Below are 11,905 nucleotides of genomic sequence, written 5' to 3'. Positions count from 1 at the left end.
TCTACCCTGTACTGTACCAGTTTTACTCAACTTGGTTAATTCTGGGCAATTCTATCCCAATTTTGCTCCAATTTTCCTACGTAATTACCAATTGACCTGTTATTCGTCAGCTGATTTACTATCATCAATTGACCTGCTATTCATCAATTTGCTGTATCTATTATCATCGAATTACCGGTACCCCCCCTGGAATCGCACCCAACATTATCGGTGGTAGCGGATATGGCAGATTTGGCGGTGTTGCGAGCGCGTTGGGACGAATCGCGATAACAGAACGCCGTCACGTGCCTCGCGTATTTTGAAAGGGGGAACGGGCAGGGTTCACGCGATATGTGCCATATCGATAGACGGCTTAGCAACTGATCTGCTGCTCTTTTTCGCATTGAAGAACGGACTAAAAGAACCAATTACTCATTGGGGAATGGCCTCAGAATAATCTACCGGCGTTTTGCTGTTTCAGATATGGACGCCTCAGTGAGCACAGCTGCCCCTCCTGCAAAAAGCTTAAACGGCGAGTACGAGAAAGACGAAGACGAAGGCTTCCCAGAAAGCTTTGATTCCAGTTCCACTGCCAAAGCATACCTGTTGGATGCTGACCTGAGCGTCCACGATGACGGCACAAGCAGCACCGATGACAACAGTCTGAGTGGTGAGGACATTTCGTTTGAAGACGAGAGTTCAGACGATGAACAGTCTCCTCTGTCCAATAATAAATCAATTGATGAGTCAATTGACGAGTCCATCAACAGGCCAATTAACGAGTCAGAGTCACGTCCAAGGTCTCCTGAGGTTCGCCCAGATAATAATAAGCCCACTGACGTCGATGTCACCCCAACTAAAACTCTGGTGGACAGAACACTTAACTTGAAGCTTCCTATTCTGAGCTATCCACTATTGGGCAACAAGGTCTCACCAGAAAAATATAAAGGAATCAAAGTTGGGGGCAGGTCCCCTCAGAAGCCACCCTGGAATAGTGTTCGCACGCCTTCAGTTGGATCGTCGAAGAATAATGAAGTCGCGTCTCCTCCTCCACCGGCGGAGTTTGACGATCTCATAAGCGTAGCGGATGATCGGGAATCGCTGTTTAGCGAGCCGGTGGCGGCCGATCGTAGAGCCCTATTTGATGAACTGTCCTACTCCTCTATCCCTGGGAACCTCCACCTGGGTTCGGATGGCATAATTGAGCGGTTCGTCCAGAAGTACGGGACAGTAAATGTCATCCGACAATTAGCATCCGACCTGGCGGCCCGAGAGGCTGAAGTGGGGCTTTTGCGGCGCCAGCATGACGACCGTGAGAAGGAATTGCGCAGAATGTTGGTTCAATGCGGGGTTTCCATTAGCGAAATCGACAAAAGGCTGATGAATATACCCTCAACGGCGATTATGCGTCCTGATCACTATATCAATGAGCTAATGCACGAGGCAATTCATGATATCATAGAAGAGGATGAGCCCCCAGCAGATAGCGAGGAGCAGTCTGGGAAGCCCAATACTAATAATAATAATGGCAAGAAGAGCTGGGTGGGGCTGTTTTCGTCGGAAAGACGGCCGCTGCCCAAAGAGTCGCATGACGATTTGAAGTCTATTGCCGAAAGCACCACTAGCAATTACAACGCCAATGGCGAGACTTATTGCGAAGACATGTCCCCGGCCAAGTCCCATCTACCCCTCGTGATGAGCAGCAACAGCTCCATCTACCAGAACCACGGCCCCATGGAGCTCAATGACATTCACCCCGAAAACGAACAGCCTCCAACGTTATTGAAAACGTGGAACGACCACTATGGCTCGAACCAGGCCGTTGTCACCGATAGATTTGGCTTTATCTACGCGAACCGCAACTCGCGATCCGACCAGAAAAGCTCCGTTACGACTAATGACACTAATGACTCTACGAACAATGCAACGATTACAACTAATACTACGACAACCGCGGCAACACCCAACTCAACCAATTCTCGTGATATCAGCCAATTAGCACCATCACCACCCCCACCACCACCGTCACCAGCCCAGCCGTTTTTAATTATAGACGATGAAAAGGGAATCAGGCTCTCCCGTTCGGCCAGCGATCTCCCGACTCAGGCCAAGAGCGCAGTAGTCTCTCGACCCCAGCGTGAGGCTGACGATGGATCATCGGTAAAGCTGCTCCTTTCTCAACTGACCAATATTCATGATGGCCTCCAGAAACTGCAAACCTCGCGGTGGGATGATTTCCTGCGCAAGCTGAACAGCGGACTAGAAGACTCCCGCGATATTATTCAAAGTGGACAGCTCCTCGGTGTTTCTGGCACTGAGCTCCTATCTTCCGGTCGCAAAGGCGGCAATGGCAAGGGGCTATGGAAGGAGTTCAAAGACTTGGTCCTTGGAGGAGTTCCAATTGCTTACAGACCTAGAATATGGGGAGAGTGCTCTGGCGCGTGGACGCTGAAAGTGCCTGGCGTTTATGATGAGCTGGTCAACCGCACGGAGGATTCGGAGGCGATTGCTCAGATAGAGCTTGATCTCTACCGCACCATGCCATATAATGTGTTCTTTGGAGGCTCTGGCCCGGGAGTCAACAAACTACGTCGAGTTCTTGTTGCGTTCAGCAGACGCAATCCTGAAGTCGGATACTGCCAGGGCATGAACATGATTGCGGCGATTCTTCTGCTCACCTATGCTACGGAAGAAGATGCCTTCTGGTCGCTGGTGAGTTTAGTGGAGAACATCCTGCCCGAGGGGTTCTTTTCGCCTCCGCTGTTGACTTCTCGCGCTGATCAGAGGGTATTCAGCCACTGCTACTTCCCCCAGCACCTCCCTAAGCTGCAGGAACACTTTGACTCGCTCGGCGTAGAAGTTTCAGCCGTGACGTTTGACTGGTTCCTTTCATGCTTCACAGATGCTCTGCCGGCGGAGGTCTTGTTTAGAGTGTGGGACGTGTTCCTCTGTGTCGAGGGGCTCATCTATCTATTCCGCATCGCGTTGGCGCTGTTCAAGATCTACGAGAAGCAGTTATTGCAGCTCAACACCAGCGCAGAGGTGTACAGCTTCATAAAGAACATTGTCAACCAGCCGATCCGCGTGGACGAGCTTATTCAGCAGGCCAGTCTATATGCTTCTTCTGTTGTGGACTCTGATCTGAAGCAGCTTAGAGAGAAGGAATTGAAGTGTCTGGATCCTCATTATTCTACGAAATAACAACTAACCAATATAAATTGCATTCAGCCATTATCCCGAGTTCATTACTTCTTTTAATCAATCGCATTATTACTACTCTTAATCAATCGCATCATTACTACCTACCGGTATTCTTAATCAATCACATCGTTACTCTTAATCAATCACATCGCATTGCATCCCATCGGAGCCCATCCGATTGCTATCCTCAATCACATCCCATTAACTAAGTTACCTATCCTAATCAATCACATCCGCTAACCAAGTGTAGTGAAAACCTGGATCAGTCTAATCAACACCAAGTCATTACCCCAGGATAGGCCTCTCATATCCTTGTTCTTTTTACCATCTGCATTCACCTACGTATGCTCTGCATAAGCCCCGCCTACCGCAATGCGCACCACTTAATCTAAAGAAAACCCCACAAACATGGCTTGCTTCGTATTCTGTAAAGGTCTCGGCTACCCCAGCTTTAATGAATCATGACCGCCCAATCACAGCCCCCACCTTGCAAAATCTGTGTCTGTGGATTGTGGAGATCGCGTGCGGCTTGTCCCCTGGCTGCAAGTGACGTATTGCTCCGCGCGCCGAATGTTCCGCCTCCACACTCTTGACGGTGCCAAACTGACATATCAAGGCACCCTCCGGACGTATATATATACCAAACTGTGGAGACCCGCTAGACCATAACTATAAAGGAATCATGAAAGAGGCTCTTACGGCGTTTCTGAGCCACGAATTCTTCCCGATATTCGCACTAATTATGCACATGATGCTGCGGCAGTCGGCGGCGACCGCCCTCGACGAGTCCTCTCTGGCGTTCGCCATGCATCACTCATGGACGTTCAACTTGACATTGGCGTTTGGTCTGTGGACCCCGTTGTACGTCAACATAGCCATGTTCTTCCGGACGGTTCCGCAGGTCGGGCTCGGCGCGACCCTGTTGGACCAGAAGATACTGCGGATGTTTGTGGATGTTGCTGCTATAGTCATTGTAGAGTGGCAGCTGTTGCATCAGGCATACATATTGCTGTACGACGAGTGGCAGGCGAAGCTTTATCCTACGAATTCGCCGACATTTGAGAGGGAGGAGGTAGCTCGCATTCGTCTTGTAGGTCTTGGTTGATCTTATCGACATGTTTCGGCTCTCGTCCAGCTCTCGACGCTCGTTTATTTATTATTTATTTGTTGTTTCTTCGTTGTTATTTATTTGTGATGTTGTAATAGATTTCGTTATCTAGTCTTCATTCGTGAATTATTCCAGCTCCATCGACCTTTCGTGCTAAAAAAGGGCGATCATCAGATTTAGAATACCTTCGGGGCTGTATTGTTCTGATAGTTTGAGGGATATACCGGTAATATGTTTAGCTACAAGTGCTTTTCAGTCACTGACCAAGCGATCTCAAACCGCCACTTAAAAAGCCGCGCGCCGTGCGGCGGCGTCAGCCCCCCTAGATACCCCAAGGCTCTGTTCCGGGGAGGTTCTTAGGGACAATCAACCAAAACTATCGTAGTAGTACTGTAACACGAACTATACCTGGGGCTCTGCCCCGGACCCCGTAGTTGGGGGGCCAGCCCCCCAAACCCCTGTCTATCTCTAGGTGTAGTTCAGTCATCAATTTGATGCCATTAGGTTTATTTAAATCTATTGATTAGATACTTATGATGATGGCCTTGGTATAGGTTGGAGTCAGCCGGGCGTAAAAATGATCTTTCACGTCATGCTATCTTCGCGAATAATTACAATAAAACCTGTAACAGTTATTGCACAACGAATACTGAGTCTACTTCGAATGATCTCCAATGATTCACTTTGAGTTAGTAAGTATCTGGTTCATTACCACCTCAGCAGGCAGTATTAATCATTCATAGCGATAATATACAGAATCTAATTACACGTCTGTCGTGTTTCGTACATGCATCGCTTCCCTGGACCAGCCTCTCAGATCCAACCCTGGAATGGCCCTTTTCTCTCCTCTTGCCTGAAGTCCTGGCTATGGGATAGCCTGGCTTTTAGGATGCCCTGGACTCAGGTAATAAAATCAATTACTCCAAAATCTTCACAAAAGCGTTGTAGGCCTGATTCAGGTCGAACAAAAAGTCCCTCGTCTGCCCGTCCGAAAGCTCCTCGTTCGCCTTCATGCCGTTCAACGTGATAAGCCATTGCACCAGCTTACCCCGCCCCTCAAAGTCTTCGCTCGTCACTTTGTTGAGGCTCATTACCAGATCTCCCAACAGCGGATGCAGCTGGTCTTTCGCCTTGAAGTTGAGCTTGAGACCGTCCATAGTGGTAATGAAATTGCCAGTAGCCTCGGCCACCGCCTTGGCGCTGATTCCACCTGATCCCGACGACTGTTCGGCCGCCGCTGGTGAGGCCATGGCCCGGGCATGCGACGATTCGATTGCATGCTCGACCGTGGCCGGCACCCCTACTTTCAGCCGCGCGGTGGCATTCGGGTGATGCATGCCGTACTTCGCTTTGAAGCTGTCAATGTCGCCAAAACTCTCCGCCACCGCCTCGTTTTTGAGGTTCATGTTGTACTGGGCAATAAGCCGCAGACACGCTGGAGTGTACTCGTGGGCTGGTACGGCGTCCCGTAAATAGGCCTTCTCCAGCATGTCTAGAGTCACGATGATCGAGTACACTTCGGCCAGGGCTTCGTGGAGCTCCCGCTCCTGGAGCGTGCTATACAGCTTCTGCTCTTCATTTAGTGGTATCGATGAAGTCTGGGCCGCGTATGAAGGCCGATATGTGCCCGGCGTGGGCGCATAGGGCTGTTGGTTCATTGCTGTCTCGACGGAATGGCGGCGGGGGTTGCGAGATGGTGATGTCTGGGAGGAGGTTAGGTCTGTGCGGCTCTGTGCGGCTCACCCCTCCTCAAACCACTTAAAAAGAGACTAAGTACCAGGGATATAGCAACTTTTGTCCTCAGTTCCAGCAGTTATAGTCCTCGACAAATTTATTGAAGTGAACTTCTCAGCCTTCATGGAACTTCACCTTTTATAAACAGCAGTATTGAACCTCAACTATGTGAAACGAATCGCGTGGATAGCGCTCGTTACGGGGGTCTGGGGGCAGAGCCCCCCACTACGGGTGCTCGAGGGCTGGCCCTCGAATATATCGAGTAGCAATTAGGAGGAATATTTATGAAGCCTCGTCCTCCATAGAAAAACATGAGTAGCTAAGGAACACTTAAGCAGTTGGACTTCCGCATTAAAGATTCTGGATTACAACTTCAGCAGTAGAATTTCAGCAATTATGGAGTTTCTATGGAACTTCAGCCGTTATTAATCAGCCATTCTAGCAAGCGTATTCAAACATATTACCCACCAATTTTACAAGATGACTAAAGCCTAGCGATGGCTGAAGTCTAGATTCGATAAAACAGAGCGACCATGATTAAATAAGCATGGCGAGGAAGGCGGCCAGACCAGCAAGGAAGCCACTGGCATTGACATTAACCGCACTGCCCTTGGACTTATGGGTAGAAGTACTCGACGACGCAGAAGACGGAGACGCAGACTGGGTGTTAATATTGTTTCCGCTCGGCGAATTGACCTCATTATCCTTGTCAATCTCGATACTGGTGTCGACAATCTGCTTGCCTGAGCTGTTGTAGATCTTGTACTTCGAAGTGGTATTGGTGACCTTAACAATCTTGCCCACGTTGTTGTTCCCACCGCCATTGGTAAGCATACTCTTGGCAGGGCACCCGGGGAGGTCCATGGTGGTCTCAAACGACGAAGAGACCTTCTCAAGCGAGTTCGCGTTACAAGTGGCTGGCGTGACCGCCTTGATCTGGCCCGCGGAAGTCTGATTAAGCGAGATCTTGTTGTAAGCCTTCTGGAGGTTGTCAAAGTCGGTCAGAAGCTTAATCGACCCATCGTCCTGAATATTAACAAGACCGTAATTAGAGGTCTCCTGAGAGTACTCGTACACAAGACCACCGCTAAACACTTGGTTCAATGGGCCGTAAATGCCCTGGTACACCTCGGGGAAGGTCCGCGGACTGACCTTGTTGCACCCATACTCCGAAAGGAATACCGGAATGGAAGTCCCGTCAAACGTCGATTCGAGCGTGTTATACCCAGAGGTCTGCCAGTTATCCCCCGTGCACCATTGGTATGAATTGAGCCCGTAAAAGTCGGACTTCGACTCATCATCGCCACACTGGAGATACATCCACATTGCCTCACGCAAAACGTCGTCGTCGGCAGCCGAGTACCCCACCGGGATCGTCCGGTTCGCGTGCTTTGCAATATACTGCTTCATATCCCGCTGAACGGCCCGGATGTATTTGGGCACGACCGCCGCTGAAGCGGCATCATTGACAACCTCGTTTCCGGAAAAGAAGCCCAGCAGGTTCGGGTAGCCCTTGAACGCGTCAATGACGCCAAACACGCGGTTGAGGTACCCCTTGTTGTAAGAGGACCCCGGGTCGGTTCGTGAGAGCGACTCTCCGGCCAGCGGGGAGTTGACGTCGAGAATGACGTAGATGCCCACCGCATTGAAGATGGACATGCACTCGTCGTGGTTGATCCACGGGTTGATAGTATACACTCGGATCGTGTTGACGCCCAGCTGCTGGAGCACAAAGGCGTCTCGCAGGCACACATCGCCGTCGCTTAGCACGTCCGTGCCCGAGCTGTCGCTGTATGACGCCGAGCCTCCTGGCTGGTAGTCAATACCAATGACGGTGAATTCATCTCCTTCGTCATTGGCGTCTATGGCCGGTCGCACAAACCGACTGCCCTTGACTTCAATGGGGATTAAAGCGCTTACGAGCGAACCCGTCGCAGCCAAAGCAGCTATAGCCGAGCTGAACTTCATGGTCTAACCAACAAATAAATTGAGAAACGAGGGTAAAGAGGTCTACGATTGGTCAGTCTCTACGATTACTGCTGGAATATTGGCTGTTTTTCACGATCGAATAGACAAGTGAGAGGGGGGGTAATGGAGGAGGTAGGGTTCCTTAAAACGCGATAAAAAGTCGCCCTGCACAATGCAATGCACGGCGTGGTAATCGACGTTTCGGGCCACAACCCCTGCGATCCACCCGGGCCATAAATAGAAACACAAAAATTCCCGATCCGTGGGAACGCCATGAGATTTTTAGGCAAGATGCGCCATTCGAGATCCAGATCTCGCTAGATGTGTCGTACAAGTTGGCGAGTCTCATCTGGACAAAAAGCTTGTTCCCCGCATGATGACGCGGTACGTATTGGGGGTTCTGGGAGAAACAACCATGCATGTCCCCAGACGGTATATGCATGGGTACACTTTGAACGTTACAACAAAAGCGGTATATCGTACGCTTCGTTGTGGTTGTATGTGAACTACTTTGGTAACAGCAGATGTACGTTTTAGGGCAGAATTGAATGTCAATAAATGGAGTATGAGCCCTGGGCTTTGGCAGGCAAACAAAAGGTCTGCTGTACATGGCACGGTGTTTCAAAGATACGTATCGCGCTTCACCATCACATTTCCCTCGGAGTGGCACAATGTGATAATACATAGTGGATATCTACACTAAAATGTAGTTGTGTTCGGTTATGATTCGTTTTGTAAATTAAAGAACGTTTGTTGCTGATATTAAATTTTTTTTTTCGCCAGGATTACCACCTGATAAGTTGACATAAAAAAGATTAAAACTTTGGAGACCTACTCTCTTTCAAATATTCGAATACCGTAGTTGCCAGTATACAAGTTTTTGTTACATGCATCGAACTTATGATACATTACATGTAGAATGGCTTACCAGGCTTAAATATCTCCTGTCGGGCTTTTGAGGCCAGAGGTATCTACGGAAACAGAACGGTCGACAGCCCTCTTAGTTAGATGAAACGGAGTCGTTAGCTGCCAATACGAAGATTCTCTGTACCTTTGAAATGTCATAGGGTAATCAATTGAAGCCCAAACTGTTTCCAGTACCAATCAGCCGGAGAACGGTTGGATCTTCATTTTTCAGGATTTGCAAGTCGCAGACATATAAAATCGCGGAATGCTAAAGAAGCGTACATAAATATACTATCGGTATTACGAATTAGCCAATGCAATTCTCATAGATTCAAAATTATGTGTTCCATATTTGATGCCTAGCAGAGAAATCTCACAGTTTCTATCCTCTGTATAGCTGTATATCTAACCCCCCCCCCCCCCCTCCGCAAAACGGAGCCACAGTTCAATTGAAGCAGCTGTGTATTAATGGGGGGACTGGTCCGCTTCGCGGAGATTTGACGATTTTTAACGCATTATTACGGGAAAGTTTGTTACAGGTTGGGGAGTTTGTTAGGTTGTAACGGGGGTCTGGGGCTGGCCCCCAGCAACGGGAGCTCGAGGGCTGGCCCTCGAATACACTCCACTACAACTAGCATTAACCCCAAATTGATTTACAATTGACTATGGGGAGAAACCGGCATAGTTATTACCGGTAGCAAACCAAGAATGCGCTAAAAATACATTCATTCTCTCTCATTAGATGGATTCTCATGTCTGGGTGGCTGGCAGGTCTTTTCTCCAGCACTTTGCAGTTTCACTAATGATGTTCTAAATGTTCTTGCTCTAGAAGTAACGATTTTCCCTCGTGCCATTAGCGCCTGGTGATAATTAGATTGATGTCTTCGGCCACGGACCTTGATATTATTTCAATTCCTGCCAGATCTCAGCCTTCGGACCCTGCTCAATACGAAGGAGGGCCTGATGGCGGTGGCTGATTTCTGGGACTCCATACCGCGACAATCTCATTAGATGGATTCCCACAATTGGGTGGCTGGCACAGGTCTTTCCCCCGGCATTTTGTGGGAGCGGTGTCAACTATGATGTTTCACCTGTTCTTGCTCTAGAAGAAAGGGTTTTCCCTCGTGCCATTAGCGCCTCGGCGCTAAGGAAATCTCCATCAACTGCTGGAACTCAAAGAGACAATATACGTCGACTTCACATGTTTCAGCATGGAATGATGAGACAAACCCTGGTCCTGGACATGCTGGAGATAATACCAACGACATAAACCAACGATAAGTTGCATGTTCGGAGGTAGACTCCCCGGAACCATCCAATCATTTCCAATCAATTTATTTAATCCCATAAAGAGTCACCATCCCCCAGTCATTCTCTTTTCCTTTCTTTACCGGTTTACTCTGTGATCCTGTTGCAGTCTATCATTCCTAGCCTAATCCATAACCCTACTGAGATACTCGGACATCGTTGTACCTTCTGACCTTGACTTACATATGTTGTTGCTCATACTGTTTGATATTCCTGTGTACCTGTTCGCCAACATTAATACTGTTGTTCTTGCTAACATTGTACTCAAGGTATTCACCCCCAAGAAGCTATGCCTCCGCAATAAGCTGTAACTGGTAGTATAATGTACGTAGTATCAGCCTGATATCAATTGAGCTATCTCTCTCCTTTAAGGGGCCACACATTTATATCTATTTGTTTAACTAGTCATAATAGGATCTATCGTCTACCAGGGTAGATCTATTTAGCCCCCAACATACTCAAGGTAGTCAAGCCCCCCAGGAGCCGTGATATAAATCTCTTGTCTAGAACTTTTTAGCCTCCAACAATTAGTGAAAATAATGGCGAAAGTACAGATAAATTACAGGCGAACAGAAGAAGAAGATATCTTTATTTTAAGTCGGGGTCACTACTGCTAAGGATGACTATGGTCAAACGTTGAGCTTCAACATCCAGGTCAATATTCGCTTTGCATTGGTCGGGTTCCGCATTGTTGGAAGTCAAAATCAATTATATCTGACTCTAATTTATACGAAAGTAAAAGGTTAGACACCGAAGTGTCTACATTAAAGAGGTGAGGAAAGGAAAAGAGTAAATAGAGGGAATCGTGGCTTTTATAATAGCGATTGACTTCGGGACTAATGCGTTCCGAGGAGATAGCGCATTCCTAGGACTCTACTTTTCTGACACCCAACACGCATTGTGCGGGCATTTTCGGTTAGAGCAACAGCCGAACGGACAAATATATTATAATAATATAATAATAATAATAATATATCTTGATTATAGTCTGAGCTAACGCTAAGGAAGACTGTGTCTAAACATTGGGCTTCAACAGCCGGCTCAATATAAACATTAAAATAAATCAATGGCAGAACATTAAGTAGCCTGGGATACCTATATCCAGTCCACAAAAGATGATGCGGATTCCCTCAATTTAATTGACAATACGGGGAGAAACCACTATCCCTACCAAGCACCGCTGTAGACGCAATGCCGAGGTCAGTGGAAAAAAAAAACCCATATCAACACCATCTAGGATGGACGACATGCCACACGAAAAAGTGGCAAATAGCGAGAAACCGTCGAAAGACGGTTTAGAACAACCGGAACCAAAGGAAAAACACGTAGAAAATGGTCAGAAGGATCAGGACACTGACATGTCCGAAAATGCGCCCCAGAAAAGCTCTGCTGATGGGGCAAAGACGACGGAGGGTGTAGAGACCCCGCCCCCGTCCACTGAAAATTCTTCTGTACCGTCGGAAATTATTCCTACGCGACCAACCCCGACTCCTTTGCCCAGCGCTAAACAGGCACCATCGTCCAAGCGGGCTCGCTTGAACGAAGAGGGCCAGAATGATGATCTGGCGTGCGAAAACGCGCGACTGCGCCAGCAGCTCGCCGACGTGACTCAAAAGCACGAAGCTGTCGTCGCCCAAATCTTGCGGGAGAACGACACCAAGATCAAGAAATTGGAGGAAGAGAAAGACATCATGGCAGTCC

The 11,905-nt window shown here is 48.3% G+C and overlaps 4 protein-coding genes across 4 annotated transcripts; 2 read left to right on the top strand and 2 right to left on the bottom strand.

Annotated features, from left to right (window-relative positions):
* Window positions 1-462: 462 nt before the first annotated feature.
* On the top strand, window positions 463-3,180 carry TRVA0_066S00166 (TBC domain-containing protein; the record flags this gene model as incomplete). The annotated part of the gene is made up of 1 exon (XM_076687619.1): window positions 463-3,180. One exon carries the CDS (start codon window positions 463-465, stop codon window positions 3,178-3,180), a length of 2,718 nt encoding a protein of 905 aa, XP_076538137.1.
* A 682-nt stretch (window positions 3,181-3,862) lies between these two features.
* On the top strand, window positions 3,863-4,285 carry TRVA0_066S00144 (uncharacterized protein; the record flags this gene model as incomplete). Its single annotated transcript, XM_076687618.1, has 1 exon — window positions 3,863-4,285. The coding sequence occupies one exon, from the start codon at window positions 3,863-3,865 to the stop codon at window positions 4,283-4,285; it is 423 nt and encodes a 140-aa protein (XP_076538136.1).
* A 920-nt stretch (window positions 4,286-5,205) lies between these two features.
* On the bottom strand, window positions 5,206-5,946 carry VPS28 (ESCRT-I subunit protein VPS28; the record flags this gene model as incomplete). Its single annotated transcript, XM_076687617.1, has 1 exon — window positions 5,206-5,946. The coding sequence occupies one exon, from the start codon at window positions 5,944-5,946 to the stop codon at window positions 5,206-5,208; it is 741 nt and encodes a 246-aa protein (XP_076538135.1).
* Window positions 5,947-6,559: 613 nt separating this feature from the next.
* On the bottom strand, window positions 6,560-7,990 carry GAS3 (putative 1,3-beta-glucanosyltransferase; the record flags this gene model as incomplete). The annotated part of the gene is made up of 1 exon (XM_076687616.1): window positions 6,560-7,990. The coding sequence occupies one exon, from the start codon at window positions 7,988-7,990 to the stop codon at window positions 6,560-6,562; it is 1,431 nt and encodes a 476-aa protein (XP_076538134.1).
* Between the last annotated feature and the right edge of the window lie 3,915 nt (window positions 7,991-11,905).

This window comes from Trichomonascus vanleenenianus (genome assembly GCF_965637985.1).
Source record: "Trichomonascus vanleenenianus strain CLIB 3782 genome assembly, contig: TRVA0_066S, whole genome shotgun sequence".
NCBI lineage: Eukaryota > Fungi > Ascomycota > Dipodascomycetes > Dipodascales > Trichomonascaceae > Blastobotrys > Blastobotrys vanleenenianus.
This window is presented reverse-complemented; position numbering and strand designations above follow the sequence as displayed.